This window comes from Cimex lectularius, unplaced genomic scaffold (assembly GCF_000648675.2).
Source record: "Cimex lectularius strain Harlan isolate CLEC.00 unplaced genomic scaffold, Clec_2.1 scaffold26, whole genome shotgun sequence".
Classification (NCBI taxonomy): domain Eukaryota; kingdom Metazoa; phylum Arthropoda; class Insecta; order Hemiptera; family Cimicidae; genus Cimex; species Cimex lectularius.
The window spans coordinates 703,710-730,569 of NW_019392721.1; the positions used below are offsets into that span (position 1 = coordinate 703,710).

General features: G+C 34.4%; 1 protein-coding gene across 2 annotated transcripts in view; it reads right to left on the reverse strand.

Annotated features, from left to right (window-relative positions):
• Window positions 1-24,870, reverse strand: part of LOC106664013 (choline O-acetyltransferase) — a 74,305-nt gene extending 49,435 nt beyond the window's left edge. Inside the window, exon 1 of one of the 2 annotated variants that reach the window (XM_014389359.2) lies at window positions 24,121-24,870. In XM_014389359.2, coding sequence (XP_014244845.2) covers window positions 24,121-24,219 — 99 coding nt within the window. In that variant the 5' untranslated portion in view covers window positions 24,220-24,870. The remainder of the gene's footprint in view (window positions 1-24,120) is intronic. The other variant, XM_014389358.2, reaches the window with a different exon arrangement.
• Between the last annotated feature and the right edge of the window lie 1,990 nt (window positions 24,871-26,860).

Sequence of the window (26,860 nt, forward strand, 5' to 3'; positions counted from 1 at the left end):
AGGGTGACTCGAATGTTTTTGACCTTTATGGAAAAACGAATCTGTATCCTTGTTATAATAAAGGGATGTTTGAAGAGCTCCATGTAAATATGACATTAGCATTTATTTGTTTTGTAGTTTTTTTATATAATAAGATGTGGAAGAAAAAGTCTGAATCATATTTTTTTCATTTTATTTTTCTAGATAGTTTTGTAGGTCTGAACTATTGAAATTTTGTAGTTTGGTGTTTTTCGGTAAGCTTGGTTTTCCAATACTCACGGTTACGGCTCAGACATTAAATATTGTGAAATCCCGTTCGACCGAACAAACCAGCGAGGAAAAGCGGACCATATAGCGCCCAAACCATAAAAATATAAAAAATAAAAGTCTAAATGGTCACAGATCGAATTGTAAAGAGAAATTTTGACGTTATCACAAGTTAAATTATTATGATAAGAGAGATAGGAGGAAGACGAATGTAATTAGTACACAGCCTAACGAGACTAATCGACATGGGGTGGTCGTGCCATGAATAATTTAAAGGGAAAAGGGGTGCCACAAACAAGGGGGATCCGGATAGTTTTATACTACGGACTGCAAATTATATATGGAGTATGCAAATGAATGTCAAATGGTAAATTCGTCCTGCAGTGTAGGATCCTTGTAGAGATCTTTAAAAATAGCTTGAAATCCATGGTAAATTAAAGTTTGTAATAAATAAGTGGTGTATGAGAATTCCTGGTCAGTAATGTCAGACCGAGATAGCGGATGACGGTTTTTCTAAGATTGGAGTTTGGTATGAAATAGAAGGTGAAGATTTTTTGATTCCAAGATTCGCCATGTTTTGAACAATTGTCTGGTAGACATCAGCTTGTGTTAGGATAGTGGTGAGGGATGGGAATGGATACAAGCAGTGTATATGAGTACAGTGACGGATCGAGGTTACTTCCCTTAGCGACACCCTGTTCAGATGATAGTGACATATGGATGCTGTTGGCCAGGCATGATTTCAAGATTAGAAAACGTGTTGATGTAGGATGATTTTGAGGTTGCAGAGTAAACCCAAGTGTCAACTAGACCGAACGCTTGTTCGACATTGAGGAAGACGCCGAGGGTGCCTTGTTCTCAAGGTAGGACGCGATGACGTCTATGGTATGGTTGAACGGTGGAATGGTTACACCTAAATCCACATTGATAATCGGATATTTTGTTAGAAGGTTCAAGATGTTTTTGATTACGGAAAGTTACTCGAGGAATTTTGAACAAAGGTGTCGTTGGATGTATAGATTAGTGAACCATGGAGAACTTCTATGCCGTTGGAAAGTGACCTGTACGGAGGTTTTCATTATAAAAGTTTGTTTATAAAAAGTGCAGCTTTTATTGGGGGTTTGCGAAGGTAGGTCTTTAAGTATGAGAAAATGTATATTGGGTAGGATGTACTTTCAGACTTTCAGAGCAAGGGGTCAGATTGGACAGGTTTTTCACCAAATAGGCATAACTGACTAACGTACATTAATTCTTAAATCAATTTTTTGTTTTGAATCTTCAGGAATGATCGATTTTAAAAACTGCGTACAGCTTATGAGGACCAAGAACATTAACTTTTTTCATTTTTTATACGGTAGCCAAAAATAATGTGAGAATCGAGATATACACCTAACAATCTTTGAGGTTACGTAAAAAATTCGTTATTTTATATAAAAGTTTATGGCTTGTCTGCGTTGAATGATATATAATTAATAAATTAACTTTTTGTTTTGTATCTCCAGGAATGATCGATTTTAAAAACTGGGCACAGCTTTTGATGACCAAGAACATTTAACTTTTTTATTTTCTATATTTTAGCCAAAAATAAGGTGAGAATCGAGATATGCAGGTAGCAATCTTTGAGGTTCTGTAAAAAATTCGTTATTTTTACATAAAAGTTTATGGAATGTCTACGCCGAATGACATATAATTAATAAATTAATTTTTTGTTTTGAATCTTCAGGAATGATCGATTTTCGATAACTTGTGTGTATGATCGATAACTTTTTTATTTTTATATGGTAGCCAAGAATAAGGACAGAATCGAGATATACACCTAGCAATCTTTGAGGTTATGTAAAAAAATCGTTATTTTTACATAATATTTATGGCCTGTCTGCGTTGAATGACATTTAATTAATAAATTAACTTTTTGTTTTGAATCTTCAGGAATGATCGATTTTAAAAACTGCGTACAGCTTATGAGGACCAAGAACATTTAACTTTTTTCATTTTTTATACGGTAACCAAAAATAATGTGAGAATCGAGATATACACCTAGCAATCTTTGAGGTTATGTAAAAAATTCGTTAGTTTTACATAAATGTTTATGGCCTGTCTACGCCGAATGACATACAATTAATAAATTAATTTTTTGTTTTGAATTTCCAGGAATGATCGATTTTAAAAACTGGGAAAAGCTTATGATGACCATGAACATTGAACTTTTTTATGTTCTATATGGTAGCCAAAAATAAGGTGAGAATCGAGATATACACCTAGCAATCTTTGAGGTTGTGTAAAAAATTCGTTATTTTTACATAAAAGTTTATGGAATATCTACGCCGAATGACATACAATTAATAAATTAATTTTTTGTTTTGAATCTTCAGGAATGATCGATTTTAAAAACTGGGTCCAGCTTCTGATGACCAAGGACATTGAACTTTTTTATTTTTTATATGGTAGCCAAAAATAAGGTGAGATACACAACTAGCAGTCTTTTAGGCTGTTTTTTACCCTTTCCACCACCCGCCGTACCTAAGGAAGACCCCATACCGACGGCAAACGCTTTAACTTAATGTTATATGTAAGGGACTTCAAATAAATGGGACAAAATTACCTCCCAACGATCTTTCCTTCAGGCGAGACCGCTGGTCGGTTTTCGAAGGAACAATATTTTCATTTTGAAACCTAAAACAAAAGCTCTTCCCTTGCTGGTTTCCCCTTGCACATTTAAATTTTCTTGATTTCTTTTCTATATATTTATATTATCTAAAATTTTCTTACTAAGAAGAGGAAAACAGCCCGGAACCCTAAACCTAAACCTATGTTTAATTATGCAATAACTAAATAAATAACGGTAATAAAACTCTAACAATAACAACAATATTTAGGATTTAGTAATTATAATAAATAGGGACTTGTTAATTTAAACTTAGTTGAGGCAAAGTCTTTTAATGCTCCAAATAATTTGTTATCACAGACTAGTTTGTGGAGATTGGCGGCCATTCTTCTGAGGTCTTTCGCAAACGTTCTCTTTCTGCATTGATTTTGGTACAGCTGAAGAGTTTATGTTCGGTGCTGAACGGAGCATAAATTTTTTAGGGAGCATTTTTTTTATATTTATGGAAATAGCTTGCGAAGTTTCCATGTCCTGATAGCATTGGAGTGGTCCAGTAGTCAGGGTGTAGTCATTTTGCTTTTTGTCTCCTTTAACTCTGGGGAAAAATTTGAATGTCAGTCGACCTTTATTGATGTTTGTCCATCGCCATGATGCCCTTGTCATTTTTCCCAAGTACTCTTTCGCCTCCTTTCCAGTTGTGCTTCGGAACCAGTCTATTTCTCCTTGGCTTGCTCTTATGTCAATTGCCTCATTTTTCTTTTTTTGGTGGATGACCACCCTTTCTTTAAGGATAAGATCTATTGGCGGTACGTTGGCTTTTACTTGTATGGCGTTGAAATCGTCCTGTACCCTTTTGTGGTTTTTATAAGAGCTTTGCTTTTGCTCGGTTGTCGTTTGGCACATCCGGCTGCACCATAACTTGCTATTGGGAGGATTCTGTTAGGTTGTGTAGAAAATTCGTTATTTTTACATAAATTTTATGTCTACGCCGAAAGAAAATTAAGTTTGGCTAATGTTCGGTCTGACTCCATGTACTAAAATATTAAAAAATCATTGAAAGCACACTGCTGATGGCATCAACCATATAAGAAAACCTGAAGATGGTCATGGCAAAGAGAGTCAAATTCTACGTTGTTTTTAGCTTGTAAAGGTCAGGTATAAATATAGTAAAAAGAATAAGAATACTTTGATTGAATATAAAAAATATTTTTTTGCATTGTATAAATTCACGTTTTTCCACATCCTACATGTATTTGTTAAATTTAAACAATGTTTGTAAATCCCAGGCCCTGAAGATGATCTCAATAAAGATCGAAACGTTGGCACGATAAAGAAAATGTTTTTCTGAAACCTACATCACACCAGACCGCTTCTCACGATTTCCGAATTATCATCGACTAACGGTCACTAATCACCATACATAGTAAAAAGAGGTGTCCCAAGAACATATCCTTGGAGAACTCCGCTTTTTTCTTAAAAATTATTTTCAGCCATATATCTAGAAAAAGTGTTCTTTGTCTGTCAGATAATTCTAAAAATATGTGTCTAGTCTTCAGAAAAATTATGACATAAGATTTCAAAACTGTATTAACATTTGACCTGTTTTAGAAACCATTTCCGTTTAAGTTTTTTTAAATTTTGCTGATATGTGGATAAACATAAAGGCCAGTTTCATCGGTGTGTTTGTTTCATCGCTTTATGATTCCCACGTAGTAGAAAAACAACTCGTGCGGAGAACAGAGATTGAAAATGAAAGTGAGGAAGACCAGTGCTTTCTTGAGAAAAATACTTGAAACGATCAGATCAAGTCTTTACGTAATTACGTTACTTTATTACGTAATTAAATATGTAGAAGATTCAATCAAAAGAGATAAAAGCATGCACAAAAATTGACTTAAGCTTTGTAAGGAAGAATTTGACTAGACAAACTTAATTTTTTTCTGTTTCAGTAGATTTCAAAATTTTGATATAATAAGATTTCTTGATAAAAAAACCTTGTATATTTCATTTTTTTAAACGAGGGTTTGCTACAGCAGAGGTTATATTTTGAAAAAAAAGCCCGTTTGTATGTCGGGTTCGAATGCAGGGGCGCTGGATTCGAACCCGGGACCTTTACCTTACAGTGATGAGCGTCGTGTCGACGCCTAAACCGTTGCGGCCACCGACGCCCCCTTTCATTTTATCATTATTAATGTTTATGTTAAATAACGAAAAACTTGATGGTATCGTGACTTGATTATATCATTTTCTTCGTAAATATAATGTACTTTTGAAATTAATAACATGTTTATTTTACTGGATACAACACAGTAATAATAAAACCTCTGTTAAAATCACATGTGAAAGATCAACCAATCAATTTTTTATCGCCATTAAGGTGAGTTTTTGATCGAAATTGACTAAGTGGCTTTCGTTGAGCTTTAAGGGAGCTTACGTGCCTTTTGATATTTGTTTTTCGAGGGGGTAAAAGGAATGGGGTCGGAGCAAGGAGTGCCCCATGGGATTTAGCCCTGGCGTCAAATACGCCCATTTTCTCAACCCCTAGCTGCCACTGCATTTCTTCCGTTCTAAAATACTTTCAAAATAAAACGACCTTTTGATTTTATGCACTGAGAAAAATAAAATGTGGTAATTTAAAGACGTTTATTTGTCCGAAATATTTTTTAATAAGGTCGACTACGTGTATATTTTCAAAATTTATGCAACGCGTTTTCTTTCTGAAGAATCAATCGAATGTTGTAAAAGGAGGAGAAATGATGTGAAATAAAACAGTTCCGGCTCGTTACGAGGGAGGCAACTGCTCGGAAGGATTTTGCTATTTGTATGGCCAATTAGGTCCGATCTGCTTCTTTATCGGGGAAAGGGATCTCCCCTCAAATATCTTTCGCCTCGCTGTACAACAGAGGCATCTCCCCTAATTATGTAATAATTCGCCTAGGATTGTGGATTTTTTCCCCGACATCGTCTTAGTAGGTGTGAAAAAGGCCCCAAAACCGATCCATGTTTTACGGAAAAATGAAAATTTTAATTTATCATATTTTGGAAAAATAAGTATGAATGTAAGTAAAATGGGATTGTATTTTCTTCAGGATAGAGACACGTGAAAAAGTACATTAAAAGATCATCAAACATCTAACAACAGAACTAAACCTAGGGCACATTAGAACAAAAGATAGAATGACCAAAATACTGAACACTGCCAACAACACAGCCACATCGACTCGGTTTGGTTATGAAAATGTTCAGCTCAAAAAAACTAACAAACCGCCACAAAAAATTATTAGGACTAAAATTGATTATTTGATATTGAAAATAGAACTCCTGACTGGACACTACAAACTGCGGAAACATGACTCCACTTTGGTCTAACAAGATTCTGCAGATATTGCCAGAAATAAGAAGAAACATTGGAACAACCTCGGTTTGTGTGAAGCCCTGAGACTACTAAAAGGAGAGGAAACTACAAAAGGCCTAATAAAGCTTAGGGATCAGTTAAAAATAATTAAGTTTAACGTAGTTCATTAAAAAGTAATAGAAAGAACAGACCAATATTGGTCACGGTACGAAAGGTCGTAAATAAATAATAACTTCACTAGTTTTCGTGGTCCGCTTGACCAATTAATATCTTTCAATAAATTAAGGTTTTAAGTTGAGATAAAAAAATCAGTGTCACGAGCGGGATTCGAACCCACGATCTTCGGCTAGATACGCAGCTGCTCTACCACTTGAGCTATCGTGACCTCGACTTCGGGACACTTCCCATCTCAACCCCGCATTTTGAATTTTCCATTTTTTTAGAGGAGGGATGCACACTGAGAAGACACGTCTCCGTAATGGGTATTCTGCCAGATCCTTTTTGCCGTTTTTGCGAAATAAAAGAAGAAACGGCAAGGCACTATCTCGCAGAGCAGTGTTGGGCAAAAATTAGTCATGTCTAACGATTAATGATTAATCACTCNCTCATCTCAAAATTTTTATCAGGTCGGTTGGATTTTGGTAAGTTGGTCATTGTAGCCAGAGTTGGGCAAAATCAAACTAATTCAATCATGATTAATTAGTCATGAGTAAATTAATCATTATATGATTTAATCATAATTAATTCAGTCATGAGGTATGACTAAATCATACAATGATTAATTTACTCATGACTAATTCAATCATGATTAAGCTTCAATCAAAATTTTTAATCATGATTGAATAAGTTTGATTTTGCCCAACTCTGTCGCAGAGTGTGATAGGTATGCTAGGTCTAGATTTGAAATCTTTGAAGGAGCGGACATCACCAAATCACTCCCCGAGGTGAAAAATCTTGGGGTTTGTGAACAGGTCCAAGAGATTTATGCAGGACAAGTGAGCCGACCAAGTCCCGGACCTTTTAGGGATGGGGTACGAGTCTACCCAGGCATTTAACCCCTCGGGTCTTGGTCGCCCTGCGTAATATATTTAAGGGCAAACCCCACAAACCGGAGTGTTAAAATACACGGCAAGCATGCTAAAAACAGTCACCCAGACAAAAGAAAAACACAGCATACTTACTACTAAGACAAATCATTGTAAAAACCAACCTACTTAACAAAAATGGCATATACCATATAACATATGTCTATGGTATACAAGATGTCCTTTTTAGCTGGCCCGGCTGAATTTGTCTTGAACCAATGATGCTATAAAAAAAATTATATTTCTTATTCTAGTTTCAAATTTTTACTTTTTTTGAAGAAAAATTATACAGGGTATCTCAGGCCTTGTTTAGCTTCAAAACTTCAAATATGACCCTATACGTCCTGACACATCATTTCAAAGGAATTTTTACGCTGAATAAATGGTTCGATCGGATTTTAATTAATCAGTTATGGCAAAAAGTTTGAAAAACAGTCATTTTGTTTGCTATTTATTAACCACATTTCATGTCGTAACTACCTGTCTTGCAATGCAAAGATTTGATTTTTTTAACCACTCTTCACCAGTGCTCAGAGCGATGGAGTCAGGAGAGATGTATAGACGAGTATTTTCTATACTTTTCCGCAGTTCTCCAGCTGAGGTTGCTGGGTTATGATTGACACTGTTGTTTAAATGGTCCCACAGAAAATAATCAAGTGGAAGTTAAATCGGGTAACAGAGGAGGCCGAGAGATCGGGCACGAGGATCCACGTTTCCAGGAAGNCTCGTGACACTGACTTTTTATCTCAACTAAAAACCTTAATTAATTGAAAGATATTAATTGGCCAAGCGGACCACGAAACCTAATAAAATACAGTAAAATATTCAGCCCCTCGTCGAATTTACACTGCTCGTTTCTTGGTGATTGAACAGCAAATTTAACCTTCTTTCAAGTGACACAAACCAGATTTTTCTACAGACAGTAATTTTCAAATTTATAAGGAATTTAATGGACCTACGTCGAAAAATTAAAAAAAACCAAAACCTTAAATTACTTCTTTACTGTTGAGATTTGGACAGGGGTTTATAAGGCGTTTTTTGTTGCATATAGTGAGTGGAAACACCTCCTGAAATTTTTGACAATTATCGCCAGTTGCCACGTATATGTAATATCGTTTGTTCGTTAAGGGAATAATAAAAATGTTCCACTTTTATTACAATTAGTTACAAGAAATTATAGAACCAACGGATAATAAAATTTTATTTAAGATATTTACAACAATCAATGTAGGTTTTGGATGTTTTTACATGCCGTTTCGAATATGGGCTCGGGGAAGGTGAGAATGAAACACCTGCCCTTATTCTACTATCCTACCTCGGATCAATAGGCTCCCCCATCGGACAGTTTACTTTTTTCTTTAAAAAGAAAATTCAGCTTTGAAAAGTAAACTGCCTTAGGTCGAGGTGTGCACGGCCCTCGCGTTCGGCACGCTAGCGCACCGGAAGTATAATCATCAGTGCGAAGTAGGCTGTAAAACTTCATTACCATATTTATTCGGGCCAGGTTTTGTGCGTTGTAAAATCGATACCTTGGATAATGCAGAAAAACTGTTTTCATCCGAATGTTATGAAAAAGTCACGGCAGAAGGGACAGAGGAAATAGAACTAAAAGATCATAAAACCCGAGACTATCTGAACTTTCATAAACCCTACTTACAACGTCCCAAGCGATAAGAAAACCCAAGAGCAGAAAAAAATGGACTAAACTTCGTTCTTCTTATATTATGAGAGTCTGATATTTATGCATTGCTTAACTAAAAAAACATAAAAGTATAAAAATTAACAAATAGGATAAACATTTTGCTCCATAACGATGCTAACTAACAAAATAATTAATTTTTTATATCTATGATTCGTTAACTTTAACTAATTGACTTTATTTTCAGATTCTTGTTTCTTGACATTTCTTTTTACCTACTGAAGACGTTGCTCTCAAGATGAAAAGGGTTGGGAGACAAAAAAAAAACTTAAACAGTGCCGGTACTTCAAAAGGGGGGAAAATATAATTCCCGATTGCAAACTCGTTATTCTCGTTATTTTATACTCGAAGGGGGTTGGGATGAGAAAGCTCTGGTGACACGGGGGTAAGTTCAAAGACGGCCATCAGAGCGTTTATAACTCAATCATTAAGGCCGGGTAAAGATGCAAGTAGGACGTTGTAAAACGATGTTCGTGCAAATGTTTTAAAAATGACTTAGGGCTTTTTTATTTATTAAATGTGTTATTTTGACTTAGAACTGAAAAACAAACTCGTCGGACCCAGAATTCATTTTCTTTCGAGGCATGTTCACTTTTTTTCTGATGTCATCTGTTGTTACTTTTCATTTCAGACACTCCCGCAGAATTGCAAAATTTAGTCAATTGGTCAATTTCGCTATCGGATTTCGCGAACCAACGCCGGATACGGTCGTGCAGAAGGATTTATTAGACCATCTTGTAACTAGATTTCCGAGTAATTAATCCGCTTGTGTTGTAATCTCCGGCCCATCAGAACCGACTCACGTTTTTATCCATCCTGCTCACATTTCATTTTTTCGTTAATAACCTTCATTAACGGTCTTCTCTGATTGTTTTTTTAACATTCACTCTGTGAATGTCAGCTCAAAGGCACAGAGTCCTTCGGAAAAATCATTTCTATCAATCGTTTCGGAATATACAGGGTGATCCGATCCGCCAACCAGCGAAAACAGACGGACCATAAGAATTAAAAAAGACCAAACTAAAAATGTAAAGAAAGGTTCAATGTGTCCCATCTAACTGAAAAGTGCAATTCCTTGATCCTCTATAGAGAGCGTGTAGGAATGTCACCCGATATGAGAATCGTGCCCTATTCCGATTTTTGGAGGAAACAGGATTATTTCCGTCTCTAAAATACTCATAGTTTTGTGTGCCTAGGACGTGTTGAGAGTGAATGTATTTATATGCGTGAATGTACAGTGTAAAAGAGTACCCGTCGACCCGCAATGAGGTTAGTTACCGCCAACAACTGAGGTGGGTGATTCTCAAGGCCATCCCTAATTATAAATAATAGAAATCTCAATCTGCACATGCGTGTATGTATGTACTTATATACATATATATGTATATAACTGATTTGAGCTTATATAAATCCAATCCAACTATAATCTAGTTGACCTCCTTCAGATCCTCTTTAGCTCAGTTCTAGTTCCATCTCTACATAACTAATTACGAATGAAATTTTTAAAATTCAGAAAAAAAGAAAATCTGAAAGGCTTGATGCCTTTTTGAATTAGATAGGAATACGATTAGAATTTTTAAATATTATATTGTTTGGTTTATTTTTTTATTGAGAAATAGAGCAGAAATCTTCTCGAAGTGCCATAAGTTACATAGATAACGTGATACTTAATCCGAAAGAAAAGTGTCTTAAGACAAAAACTAAGAGTCTTAGAATCAAGATCCAGTGATAGCAGTCCTCAATCAGAAATAATCACTTAATTTTCCCCCACTTTTTGCCATTTTTCAAATTCAAAGGTGGGGTTAGATGGGAAATTAGTGTCCGAGTGGATCGAGGTCACGATAGCTCAAGTGGTAGAGCAGCGGCGTATCTAGCCGAAGATCATGGGTTCGAATCCCGCTCGTGCCATTGACTTTTTTATCTCAACTAAAACCCTTAATTAATTGTAATATATTAATTGGTCAAGCGGACCACGAAATTAGTAATATAATAAAATAATTACATGACGCAAAAGTATATTCATTCATATAAAAATATCATTAATTGATAATGAAAATGCTCAATAAAATAAATAAAACACATCAATTTCCTGGTATTCTGCTTCAAATTTTAACAATAACTCAACTTAGTCTGAACTGTGTCGTGATTAATGACCGTTTATCGATGATTATTCAGAAATAGTGTGATGTAGTTTACAGAAAAACATTTTTTTTTATCGTGCCAACGTTTCAGTCTGTATTGTGATCATCTTCAGGGCTCAAAGCGTTTGTTTTCTGTATAATTGTGCCATTCTTGCGTGTCGTCGAGGGCACTCTCAACACGACACGCAAGAATGGCACAATTACACAAAAGACAAACACATTGAGCCCTGAAGATGATCTCAGTAATGATCGAAACGTTGTCACGATAAAGAAAAGGTTTTTCTGAAACCTACATCACACCAGACCGCATCTCACTATTTCTGAATAATCTTTATCTGAATTATTATTATGTAGACAAGTATCGGTATGGTTATTATTTGAACAACAGAGTCGAATTTTAAATAATGTGGTCAATTATGCTACTTTTTCTAGGTGTTGTTAATCAAATAAACACTACCAATGAATTGTAACTATTTTGAGGTGAAATTTTAAACCGATGTTTGTATTTTTTATTCAACATACATTAAAAATAACATGCAATTATTTTTCATAAAGTTAGACGTGGAAGAACTGTCTAACACTATTTAAATTTAAATGAGTTATGGAACTTTGGCCAACAGCCAGACCGGCAACTTCGCACTTCTCGTGTGTGTTTTCAAGTACGTTTCAAATGTATCCTTGTATAATTGGTGTGTGAAGTTTGCTGTGTAAAGTTTATACCAATTGAAACCGGTTTGTAGCTAAAATATTAACATAAATGTAAGGTCAATTTCCTTCGTAAATGATGAAAACTTTTACTAGTAATACGTGATTTATACATGAAATTTTCAAGAGCTTTCTTTCTACGAATTGAATAGTTTTTTAACAATTGATTATAGTTGTTGATTTGGATTTTAGCAGTTTAAAGTTAGGCCAGAACAATTGGAAAATTCGTTGGCTGATAGTGACCAAAAAGCTAAAAGATATTTCAATACAAAATACGAAAAAGCACAAATGTTCTATTTATAATTTGAACGAAAGACTTGATCGATTTCATAGCTATTTTCCCAATTCTAAAGAAATTTTGGGTTCTATGGATTCGAAACTTCAATTAAATAATTATGAAATTATAGAATATCTGAACGGTAAGGACTGTATAAGTTGAAATAAACTCTGTGTAGAAGCCTGGAAATATCGAAAAATACTTGTGCACAAATTTCACTTCTAAAATGTTATTTTGTACTCTTTAAATTCACTAGTTTTCGTAGTCCGCTTCACCAATTAATATAATTCAATTAATTAAAGTTTTTAGTTGAATAAAAAAGTCAGTGTCAGGAAGGGGATTCGAACCCACGACCTTCGGCTTGATACACCGCTACTCTTCCACTTGCCACGATAGCTCAAGTAGAGTAGCGTATTAAGCCGAAGGTCGTGGGTTCAAATCTCGCTCGTGACACTGAATTTTTTATCTCAACTAAAAACCTTAATTGATTGAATGTTATTTTCTACATTGTATGTGTGTTTTATGTGCTTACATGTACAAATCCAAGTGTTCGAAAACAATTTCTTTAATTTAATTGGTAAAATGTGTTTTTATTCATTATCATTTTATTTTAGTTTTTCTTTTTTCATCGGTAGTTTAATTTAAATTATAAGTTTATCGCTTTCATAGTCAATTTAGGTATTATGTTCATGTCCAATAGTGGTTGAAGAAAATTATATATTATATATTAATCCACTTATGTTTAGAGGACTAATTGACCATATTAATAATTTCAATTAATTATTCTTTTTGAGTAAGGTCTTGGTTGAAATGAAAAAGTCAGTGTCACGAGCGGGACTCGAACCCACGACCTTCGGCTCCAAACTTGACTTCGATCCACTCGGACACCAACTCCCCAGCTCAACCTACAACCTTTCGAATTTTCCGTCCGTCAATTTTTCAGGGTGGGTTCGTGGGTGCAGCGGCGTATTGAGCCTAAGATCGTGGGTTCGAGTCCCGCTCTGAAACTAATTTTTTCATCTCAACCAACACCGTACATAAATAGAATAATTAATTGAAATGATATATTATAATTATTTTGTATTAATCCATATTTGTTTAGAAGTCATAATTGACCGTATTAATTATTTCAATTAATTATTCTTTTTATCGAAGGTCTTGGTAGAGAAGAAAAAGTTGGTGTGACGAGCGGGATTCGAACCCACGAACTTCGGCTCAATACGCCGCTCCTCTGACCTCTTGAACCATCGTGACGTCGATCCACTCGGACACCAAATCCCCATCTCAACCTATAATCTTTCGAATTTTCCCTCCTTTTTGCAATTTTTCAGAGTGGGTTCGAATCCCGCTCGTAACCCTGACTTTTCATTTCTAACAAGAGCTTAAATACAAAGAACTTTTTATCAATATACCTAATTATACGTGGAATATTTAATTTTTTGACGTTTAGACTATATTAATTAGATCATATTAATTATTTCAATTAATTATACTTTTTATCTAAGATCTTGGTTGAGTTGAAAAAGTTTGTGTCAAGAGCAGGATTCGGACCCACGATCTTTGGCTCGAGCCGAAGTTCGTGGGTTCGAATCCTGATCTTGACACTAACTTTTTCATCAAAACCAAGACCTTAGATAAAAAGAATAATAAAATGAAATTATTTTGTATATTGTTTAAAAATAAAACTCATTAATATTCTTATGAACGAAGAAACCGTGCGTAATGGATCATATGAAATAAAGGGATAGATTAACCTATCTGAGAATTGGCCATACCAGCTTAACCTCCTCGAAAAACATCATTATTAGGGAAAAGAGCCACAAGACCTTAGAATTAATTAATTCTGTAATTATTATATTACCAGCAGTAACGTCATTAAACCTTAAGGCAGCATAGGCAATTATGCAACTGCTTGTAGGTTCTACATCACAATTATCTACTTTTCTACTTGTGTATAAATTACACAATCAACCTCTTTATCAATTTGAAACGTAATTTAAAAAGGATGTGCTTATAACAAAGAATATTTCGTTTTGGAAGGGTTCTATGAGTTTGTTATGTTTTGTTATGGTTCATTGTGGCTTGTGGGAACAGTCATGTGCTACTAAGGGGTCGCTGCATCATGACCTCATCCGGCCCCGATGCCGGCCATTTATTCAACCGCTCCGGGAGCCGGGGGGTGTTTTGGGACGAGACCGATGTTCGGTACGTTTTGACAAAAGAGGGTTGTTTAAATTGCAAATAAGCCTTTTTCCTGTGAGAACTTTCATACTGACCATTTGCAAAATTGGTGTTGTATTATTTTTTTAAATTTGATCTGGAACAGTCTGGACTACTTTACATAAAATTTTACGTTCCGTTTCTAACATATCTTCTTTAGCATAAAAAATGACTAAATCTTGATGACTTATTCAACAAATCTGCAGTTACAAGAAACCAAATAGATGGTTGGGGATTATACTTTTAAAATTTAGAATCTGAATAATTCTTTTCAGGGGGAATTTTTCTAAAATTTTACCCAATATGGATGGTAGGCTAATTGGCCTATATGCAGTAGAAAATGTGTTAATTTTTGTATGATTTAGGGATCGGATATAGGTGAAGACATACAGGTTATACGAAGAACATAATCAAATGAGATAACCAATTAATATCTTTCAATTAATTAAGGTGAAGGCCCTCCTTTTTGCCATTTTTCAAAAAAACTAGCGAATTTATTTGGCGCCGAGAATCAAATAGATTACACGACATTTGACAAATGGCAAAAAGGAGGGAAAATTCAAAAGGTGAGGTTGATGTGAGAAGTTAGTGTCTGAGTGGATCGAGGTTACAACTTTGATTAATTAATTGAAAGAAGTTATTTGATCAATCGGACTACAAAATATAATGGATTAAAATAGAATATATTATTTTCCAATTTTATAATCAAATTAATTAATAATTCGTCAGGTTAAAAAGATAGATCTGTAGTTATACAAGGATCAGTGTTATGCCCAACGCTGTTTGTACAATATTTTCAATATATCAAAGAAAAACGATAACTGAGTCAGAAATTTCAACAAAATAACAGACTTAATTGGAAAGTAGAGACAAATCAATATCCTTGTTGAATAAAGAGCTTAATTCATTAACTTATTTATTTTTAAGTTCAAAACATTGCTATAATTTGAACAATCCTACGATTTCATAATAGGTTTTTACTCTGGTCACAATTTGAACTTATTTCTTCCTAAGTACAAATAAAATATAATATTACGATTTTATAATTAAGGTAAATAGTATATTTTATTATTTATTATTATAATTATTATTTTATAATTAAAAAAACATTAAAAGAAGCAACTACCTTTAAATTATCACTTATGTAAAACATACCTTTTAACCCTTTATGAAGACCACAAGGTTGATTGAAATTTCTACGTCCACTAATGCATAATTGCTTAGTTTTTTGTTTTTTTTTTTCATTTTTTTAAATTCAATCTTCCAATTTTCTTAAACTGACTACGAGTACTATTATTATATATTTTTCAAATGTGGTGTAATGTATTTGATTCTNATCACTTATGTAAAACATACCTTTTAACCCTTTATGAAGACCACAAGGTTGATTGAAATTTCTACGTCCACTAATGCATAATTGCTTAGTTTTTGTTTTTTTAAATTTTTTTAAATTCAATCTTCCAATTTTCTTAAATTGACTGCGAGTACTATTATTATATATTTTTCAAATGTGGTGTAATGTATTTGATTCTTGGCGACAAATAAAATGTCCACCGAGAGCTTTAGTGAAGTATATTTCATTTTAACTTAATAAATTCACTAATTTTCATGGCTCGCTTGACCAATTTCATATCTTTCAATTAATTAAGGTTATCAAAGAAAAACGATAACTGTGTCAGAAATTTCGACAAAATAACCAACTTAATTGGAGACAAATCAATATCCTTGTTGAATACAGAGCTTAATTCATTAACTTATTTATTTTTAAGTTCAAAACGTTTCTTAATTTGAACAATCCTATGATTTCATAATAGATTTTTACTCTGGACACAATTTGAACTTATTTCTTCCTAAGTACAAATAGATTGTAATATTAAAATTTTATAATTAAGGTAAATAGTAGGGGACCGCGGTAGCCGAGTGGTTAGCATGAGATACTCTCACGCCGCGGTCGTGGGTTCGATTCCCACCGTCGCCTCTGGCCCTTTTTTCCCGATAACCCCCNCACTAACTTTTTCATTTCAACCAATACCTTACATAAAGATTAATTCATTGAAAGAAGTTATTTGATCAATCGGACCACGAAATATAATGGATTTAAATAGAATATATTATTTTCCAATTTTATAATCAAATTAATTAATAATTCGTCAGGTAAAAAAGATAAATCTGTAGTTATACAAGGATCAGTGTTATGCCCAACACTGTTTGTCCAATATTTTCAAGATATCAAAGAAAAACGATAACTGAGTCAGAAATTTCGACAAAATAACAAACTTAATTGCAAAGTAGAGACAAATCAATATGCTTGTTTAATAAAGAGCTTAATTCATTAACTTATTTATTTTTAAGTTCAAAACGTTGCTATAATTTGAACAATCCTACGATTTCATAATAGGTTTTTACTCTGGTCACAATTTGAACTTATTTGTTCCTAAGTACAAATAATATATAATATTACGATTTTATAATTAAGGTAAATAGTATATTTTATTATTTATTATTATAATTATTATTTTATAATTACAAAAACATTAAAAGAAGCAACTATCTTTAAATTATCAGTTATGTAAAACATACCTTTTAACCCTTTATGAAGACCACAAGGGTGATTGAATTTTCTATGTCCACTAATGCATAATTGCTTAGTTTTTTATTTATTTTAATTTAATTTTATTTAAATTCAATCCTCCAATTTTCTTAAACTGACTGCGAGTTTTATTATATATTTTTCAAATGTATTTGATTCTTAGCGACAAATGAAATGGCCACGGAGTGCATTAGTGAAGGTATACTTCATTTTAACTTATCAAATTCACTACTTTTCGTGGTCGCTTGACCAATTTCATATCTTTCAATTAATTAAGGTTTTTAGTTGAGATAAAAAAGTCAGTGTCACGAAAATGACAATGGCAATGTGAAAAATGGCAAAAAGGAGGAAAAATTCAAAAGGTGGGGTTGAGATAGGAAGTTAGTGCCCGAGTGGATCGATGTCACGACAGCTCAAGTGGTAGAGAAGCGGCGTATCTACCCGAAGATCGTGGGTTCGAATCCCGCTCGCGAAACTGACTTTTTTATCTCAACTAAAAACCTTAATTAATTGAAAAAATAATTAAATAAGGATTTAATAAATATAATGCCCTTTTTGGGACGGTATTGAAATGTTTATTGGATATTAAGATCGAAACCTGAAGCTTTCTTTGATTTTACATCTTGTAGTATAATGAACACTGTAAGTTAAAAATAAAAATGATCCTTTTTTTTTATTTTAAAATTCCACTTAATAATCTTGTATTTAACTGGATGAAGTTTATTTGATTGAAATAACAAAAAATTATTGTTATAAATCATTGAAACAGGTTTAAAATTCTACTATAGTACTAATAAATTTTGTCAATATGAAACACAGCCAAATCGTCTAGTTTTAAAGGAAACACTGCGTCACCCCGGGTAATATATAACGGCTGGCGATCTGGCTCCAACGTTTCTCGAATCCAAGGGTCATTCATGCAAAACGCAGACAGTGAACTTGGTTAGGCCCACTATAAATACGTTTAAATCAGTGGTTGCGTCAGGGAGATCGTTTCCTGCTGGCCTAGGATGAAAAATATGTTTTTTCAGACGAGTTTCCCATCTCGATATAGACTGGAGAGGCTTGTTTTCCACTTAGGCTGGCGGGATTTACGGATTTTTTTTCCACCGTGGAACAACTCTGATTCGAACTCTGAGGTCCACAGTGAACTTTAACCTCGTTGGCATAAGTTAAAGAGATCTTTTTCTTTCTTACATTGGCAGTTTTTCCCATCCTTTAAACCAAATAGAACAACTTAATTTTAGCCCAGACAGACTGCTAGACATTTATAAAATTCTGTGTGAACTCAACTGCGATGTAGTGATGGTTTTCAGAACACCAGTGAGGATGAGCGGAATCAGGGAGGATAAAATTCAATAATCGATTTCAATTTAGTGGGCAAATTGACCGTTTTAATTATTCCAATTAATTTTTTTTCTATGTAAGTTCTTGGTTTACATGAAAAATTGGCTGTCAATAGCGGGATTCGAACCCACGACCTTCGGCTCAATACGCCGCTGCTCTAACCAGTTGAGCCATCGTGACTTCGGTCCATTCGGATACCAACCTACAACCTTCCGAATTTTCCCTCTTTTTGCCATTTTTCAAACAAGGATACGAGGATGATCAAATGACGCTTTTTTAGAAAATGCACTTTGAAAAAAGTTAATAAACTTTACCTCAGGTCTCAACCCTACCTTTTTGAATTTTCCCTCCTTTTTGCCATTTTTCAATACGAATCCCGCTTGTGACACTGATTTTTTTTAATCTCAACTGAAAACCTTAATTAATTGAAAGATATTAATTGGTCAAGGGGACCACGAAAACAAGTGAATTTAATGAGTTAAAATGAAGCATTTCTTCATTTGTCGCCGAGAATCAAATAGATTACACAACATTTGAAAAATGGAAAAAAAAAGGGAAAATCAAAAGGTGGGGTTGAGGTGGGAAGTTAGTGTCCGAGTAGATCGAAGTCACGATAGCTCAAGTGGTAGAGTAGCGGCGTATCAAGGTCGTGGGTTCGAATCCCGCTCGTGACACTAACTTTTTTATCTCAACTAAAAACCTTAATTAATTGAAAGATATTAATTGGTCAAGCGGACCACGAAAACTAGTGAATTTACCTTGAACCTTGAACTTGCGAAAAGAGAAAAGATTTAATAACAGTTTCTGGCCACATCGAAAATAGACAAAGACAACTGAAGTTTAGTATGTTTTGAATTCAATATTTGTTCATATTGGAATTAATTCTTCCTTTTATGTAAGGTCTCGGTTGAGATGAAAAGGTTGGCGGGATTCGAACCCACGCCTTTCGACACGGATCCGGACATAAAAGAATAATTTATTGAAATAATTCAATAATTTGATACAATTATAATGATATATAATGACAAAAATATGTATAAATATAATTTTTTTACTGTAAACGTTAAAAAAAACGAAAGTAATCTTTTTTTTGTATTTTTTTGGGTTGAATAACCTAGTAAAATTCCATTCCTCCACTGCGACTTAAGTAGATCTATTGCGGAACCCCTATAAATTATAAGCACACCTTGTAAAGTGCACTTTTTTCTACAGACCCAAGCACTTTCATCTGCACCTTTTTGCACACATCTTTTTGGGTGAACATTGAATGTGAACAACAAAACCCTTCCTGATGAGAAGGAGAGTTCCTTCGCCTTCCTTTTTCAATGAATTATAAGTTAGGATATTTTCTTTCTCCAGCCTTACAGTTCCTGTTATACCTTCATATCTGGGGATCAATTTTAAGGTGATCTTGTATTTTCCTAGAGCCATTAGGCCAATTTAGGCAATTTCAGACAAGTTTAGATTTAACAGCGAACGCCTTTACAGCCTGACTTTCTTATAGTATGTAAATCTGTGCACCTTTCATATTTTTGTTTATTAACTTCTCTGAGAGTTGTATTGCACGGACCTCAGCTTGGAAAATTAATTCAAGGGGCTTTGGTAGGGTTTCGGACCTTTTACCTCTACACCCCTATTTCATCTTGGATCCATTTATGGAGCATATTATGGCCCCCTGGGGCTACCTGCCTTCCAAAGGTCACTATTATCTATGATCATTTGGAATGTCTTGCAAAGTTGAGTTTTTCTTTCATTTTGTCAGGTAAAAGCAGTTTTTTCTCTAGTTTTATTACTCTATGCTAGAAACCGAACGAGGGTGAAAATATATAATTTTTATTATAGGCATATAATTTTTGCTATACAGGGTGTCCATTTTATGTGGCTTGAACAAATAAAGTTAATAAAATATTTTAATATTTTTTAAGAATTTTACAATAGGAATACATCCCGACACATCAGTTTGAAAGATTTTTGGAATGGAACACCAAAATCCCATTTTAAATTGGTAAAAAAAAAACAAATTCACTAATTTCGTGGTCCGCTAGACCAATTAATATGTTATAATTAATTAAGGTTTTTAGTTGAGATAAAAAAGCCAATGGCACGAGCGGGATTCGAACTCACGATCTTCGGCTAAATACGCCGCTGCTCTACCACTTGAGCTATCGTGACCTCGATCCACTCGGACACTAACTTCCCATTGAGAGAGTGGGGTTGAGACCCCTCCTTTTTGCCATTTTTTCAAATGTCGTGTAATCAAATAACAAAAATAACAACGTTATGAGACGAAGTTTTGGCAAAATGCTTATGTATTTTTACATGGGGTTTTAGTTAAATAGTTTACAAATAAAATGTAACTGAAAACAAGATATCTCTGGGAGAAGATTAAAATTATAGCAAGCAAAAACGGATGTGAACAGGGCTGGACAACAAAACAAACGTGAGAATTTGAAAGAAAGTCGGAGATCTGGTTGCGTGGAATAGCGGATTTTTGCCAAAAATGAAACATTTGCGGTATTGGACTTTCGAAAAAATATGTAAACATAAAGTTTTAACCAATGTTCCTTAACAACAAAATTAATATGAGACTGTATTTGATGTTTCACCGCTAAGTAAAACAAAATTGCTTAGGATTTTTTTTAATAAGGAAGAACTTTCCATGTTGAAGCATTTATTTAATTACGTTAATATTTAAAGTATTCATATATATGTAACGTAAAATGTGTAAAAATAATACAGCGGCCGGATTAAATTTTTATGACATATCAGCTTTTTATTTAGCGAAGAACAAAAATGCAAATTTTTGAAAAACTAATTAATATTTATAAAAGGGATTGGTTGAGATAAAAAAGTCAGTGTCACGAGCGGGATTCGAACCTACGATCTTCGGCTAAATACTCCGCTGCTCTAACCACTTGAGCTATCGGTAAAAATGGCAAAAAGGAAGGAAAATTCAAAGGTGAGGTTGAGGCAAGTTAGTGTCCGAGTGGATCGAAGTCACGATAGCTCAAGTGGTAGAGCAGCGGTGTATTTAGCCGAAGATCGTGGGTTCGAATCCCGTTCGTGACACTGACTTTTTTATCTCGACCAATACCTTTCATAAATATTAATTAATTGAAAAATGTTAATTGGTCAATCGGACCACGAACTGTAATGGATTTTCGAGAAACTTTGGATAACTAAATCGAAAAAGTGAGTTCATGTTATTGTTCATCGTTCAGTAAAAAATAAATCTGCTTCAATCTCTCTTTATTTTAATCTCTTAAATGTCAATTTAATAATCCATTTCATTCTTGAGATTTTCAATATCTTCTTTCGGCTAAGATGAGAACGGTGTTATTGTTGAATGGAGATGATCACAGAGAAAGAGCGAAAGAGAGAGAGAGAGAGAGAGAGAGAGAGAGAGAGAGAGAGAGAGAGAGAGAGAAATTGATCTGAAATCAGGAATTTCACCCAAATCCCTACCAAATACCACCCAGAAAACCAACCTTCATACTCCATTACTTAAAAAACAAAAACAATTTTGAATCAAATTTCTCATATCGTAATGTAACCTACAAATTCTATAAATATAGTAACTTTTAAAATAAACGTTTAGACAATTAAAAGAAAATTAATATTAAACTGAATTTTAAGTTTCTTCACTACGTAAAACGAAATTGCTTAGGTATTTTTTATATAGAGAAGAACTTTTCATGTAGAACCATTTATTAATCATAACGCAGGACGAAACTTGGTAGTCCAATGCTTTACAATTCACAACAAAGCAGAGTTTTGAAAGTAAGGAGACAATTATTGCAAGATTTTTGATCTTTATTTCTAAGGAACAGTTTTTACAGTAAAAGTCTATGCCTTTTTAATGTGATTAATTAAAAATTTCCGAAATCACAAATTATATGTTACAACATTAACTGGACGAAGCCAAATGGGTCAATACTCAACGTTTACAGATCTATTGGTCATCTTAATGATTGTTGCTAGGTAAAAGTTTTTTCAAAAAAGGCTATGCCTTTTTGAATGTGATAAATTTAAAATTTCCCAAACCACATACTTCCTGCTATTATTACTATAAATTATATATTAAAAGATTAATTGGACGAGGCCAAATTGTTCAATGCTCAACGTTGAGAGATCTACTGATCATCCTAGTGATTGGAAAAATCTGGTTAAATATTTGGGTATTGACATAGACCTCATCGAACAAACTTTATTAAAAAAAAGGACAGTATTATTACTGTAAATAATATGGTAAAAGATTAACAAGACAAGGCCGAATTGTTCAATACTAAACTTCAGAGATCTATTGGTCATCTTAGTGATTTGAAAAATCTGGTTAAATATGTATTTAGGTATTGACATAGACCTCATCTAACATACTTTTTTTAAAAAAAGGTCAGTAGTTGCGTTAAATATCTTCTATTTTTGGCCAATGTTTTTCTCATTAGAGGGTTGATTCTCAAAACCAACAACAACCTGCGCCTCTTCGATTTCAAGTACGCGCCGTTATATGTAATGAAATAACACTCTAGTTTGACGAGACCAAGCGGACCAATATGCCACGTTTCGCCTGATATTGGTCAGCACAGTGATTTAAAAAATCTGGTAGAAAATTTTGGCATAGATCCTCGACTAACAAAATGTGTTAACCATACACAGCAGTTGCAATAAATTAATGTAGTTTCTGAGCAATTTTTTTCATTAGAGGGTTGATTTCTAAAAAAAACCTGTGCCTTTTCAAAAATTTCACGTTCGCGCCGTTATAAATAATAAAATAATACTGTAGTTTGACGAGACCAAGCGGACCAATAATCCACGTTTCGCCAGATATTGGTCATCACAGTGATTTGAAAAATCGGATAAAATATTTTGGCATTGACCCTTTGTTAACCATTCACAATGGTTGCAATAAATTAATTCAATTTCTGAGTAATTTTTTTCATTAGATGGTTGATTCCTAAAAAAAACCTGCGCCTTTTCGAAAATTCGCGTTCGCGCCGTTATAAATAATAAAATAATACTCTAGTTTGACGAGACCAAGCGGACCAATTCCCCATCGTTGTGCTATACATTGGTCATCAGCGATTTGAAAAATCTCATAGAATATTTTGTCATAGACTCATTAACAAAATTTGTTAACCTTACACAGTAGTTTGCAATAAATTAATTTAATTTCTGAGCAAATTTTTCATCTATTTCTTTCAAACAAAATCTCTTAAATTTGGGTGTTTTAACTGAAACTTCCAACATGACAACATACATGCCACTAGGTACATATATGACTAGTAAAATACGAAACTAAGACGAAATATAAATAAATCCAGTTTATTATTCAAGTCAATATCCTCAACAAACAAAAATCCTTAAAAATGGACCAATATCTACTGACATTTTCTCCTATTTCTAAGCAGTTTTTCAGTTCATATTGTATTATTGTTATAATACGCAAAAAAATCTTTCCACAAATATCTACTCATTTTGGATGTTCCATATTTCACGTGTTTTAATAGTAGAATAAAACACTAGACTGGCGAGACCACGCGGGCCCATGATCCCCACATTCTGACAGCTGTCGACAGACGATAGTGATTTGGAAAATCAGGTAAATCAACAAGAATGAAAATAAAACAATCAAAATGAACATGAGTTTTTCTCATATTTCTGAACTCGGTTGTCATTCTTTAGTTTTTGTTTCTTTAAAACAAAAAATTTTTTTTCCAAAATTTAGCTGTCAGTGTGAATCTAAGAGAATTTGTGAATTTTCATGTTTCTAGGGCTAGTTTTTTCTTTGGTTGTAAGTGAGGGCCATCACCCACGATCACCTTATTTACAGAAAACACCCAACATACTTACATGTACTTGACGACGTTTCGACTTCTTCTTTCTCCGGACGTAGATCGACAAATTATGAAACAGGTCCTCGTCGGGCGTCACGGCGAAAAAGTTTCCCATTTCTCCTAGGACGCACTCAATCCGTTTCACCCGGCGTAAATATAGAAACTGAGGGTCGACGGCGTTCGCGACCTCTTCGCTCTTTTTGTTTATACCCTATGTTAATCGGGCACGGCGGCAAATCTGTCTTTATGCCAGTTTTCTCGATTGGGGCAAAATGACCGCCCTTGTCCCACATGCGATACAAAACGTTAGAAACAATATTTGAATACAATTCACGATGGTCGAATCAGTCTAGGAAGTCCTAAACTGGAGATGACATACTGATGATTGCTGATGTTCGCTCGCTCAGGTGGTAGCACTAGTGCCACATGTAATAATAATAGTTTAAACAATCACTGGGCAAATCATCGTAACGCAAGTTTCACGACCTTGAATGCATCATTTCCAAATCATAAATAGTTCATTAAAATCTTCAGTTAGGTTTGTGTGACTATTGTAACCAGTGAAAACCAAAAAATGGTCCATCGGATCCTATCGTGAGTAAATCCGGTGTCGAATGTAATTTACAATCGTCGTAAATCGTGCCGTTGCGAGTTACGAAAGCAGATTAGCAAGATCCAGCTCAGGTGTTCGTCAAGAGTCAAATGATATCGTTCTCTATCAGCATCACAAGCAACTATGAGCATCACTGTTTATTTTCTACTCCTTCTTTCAAAACATTCCTATTTTTATTTTATTTTTTTCATTCACCCAATATTATTATTTAGTCCCTGAAACTCAAAAATATGACGGAACCAAAATAAAAAGCGGACACCCTTGCAAGAAAAAGAGCTGCTACACCGCTGATAGGACCCGAACCCTTCTGTGGCATAGGAACCCACACTATTAACGACTATCTCAGACAGAAAGACAAAAAAAATGAAGGAACAATGGAATTCACTCATTGAACACAGACAATCTAAGAATCTCCTAACCAATTTTGGAAGGAAAGAAATTACAAAATATGTCAAGGGAAGCAGGAATAAACTGCGAATCCTAATAGGATTTCTAACAGGACACTGCAAGTTAAATGGACACCTAAAGAAAATTGGAATAATCCAAGACGGCACATGCAGATTCTACAAAGAGGCAGAAGAGCCATCCTACAACAAACTGCGGAGCTACATCAGCCCGCAGGAGGAAATGTTTTCGGATGTATAATGTGACCATAGAAGAGCTTCAACTATTGAAACCGGGCCTTTTAAGCAAGTTTCTTGATGAAATAGGATCCACCGATATGCTTTAAGCAGAGCTCTTAAAGGGCGCAGTATACTATACCCTGAAACTATATCTACATGTAGGTACGTTGAGGAAGTTCTGGATTCGCTCCATTCATTGGGGAAAACTTCCTGTTTATGCATGACAATGCTCGACCGCTCGTGGTTTGAGTTGTAACCCTTTACTTAGATATTTAGAAATCGTGAATGCGGTCTGTTGTGATGTAGGTTTCAGAAAAACATTTTCTTTATCGTGCCAACGTTTCGATCTTTATTGAGATCATCTTCAGGGCTCAAAGTGTTTGTCTTCTGTGTAATTGTGCNTTCTATAAAACGCAAATTTTACGTGGGACTTAATTGCTCCTTTTTCTGAAACCTAACCCCGAAAACAAACACTTTGAGCCCTGAAGATGATCTCAATAAAGATTGAAACGTTGCACGATAAAGAAAATGTTTTTCTGAAACCTACATCACAACAGACCGCATTCACGATTTCTAAATAAACATCGATTAACGGTCACTAATCACCACACATTCCTTTACTTAGAGTTTGTAGGATTACCACCATGACTTGGCATTCTGACACGAATCCTATAGAATACTTTGGGGACATGATAAACAGACGACTAAGAAGCCGTTCACTACCTCCAACAAGCGTTGAACAGTTGCAGACTGCTCATGTTGAAAAATGGGATTCTGTTTCACAGGACAAAATCGAGAAGGTAACAGAACATACAAAAATAGATGACCATATTAAGGTAAAATTTAAAAAAATTTGGACATGGTACGGGTTGGTGTATTAATTACAGTTAAAATGCAGTAAAATTTTGAGTATGGCGGGTATCTATTGCGGATATGAACTATTTCTATAAATGTAAATCAATGATTGACCTGCGCAGCAGGGGCGGGGTCAGCCTGGGTCACGCCGGAGAAGAGGCGCTTCGGCATCGAAAGCCAGCCGTCCTTCCATCCTGGAAAAAACAAACAAACTTAAATTTACAATTATTTATTTCAGGTTAAAGGTAAGAAGAAAATAGTAATGGAATATAAACAACAGTCTCTATGAGTTTTTTGGGATTGAAAACAAAAGAGAGCCATTGAAGGAAAACATTTTTCCGATCATTGACTTTTTTCAATGTCCTCTCAAAGCAGCTGGTTCTCTTATCTTTCCAAAATTTTGGGTAAGGCACCTTCCAGGACATATTATTGATTGAATTCACTAATTTCGTGGTCCGCTTGGCCAATATATATATGAAAATTAATTAAGGTTTTTTTATTTAAGATAAAAAAGTCAATGGCACGAGCGGGATTCGAACCCACGATCTTCGGCTTGATACGCCGCTGCTCTACCACTTGAGCTATCGTTACCTCGATCCACTCGGACACTAACTTTCCATCTCAAACGCACCTTTTGAATTTTCCCTCCTTTTTGCCATTTTTCA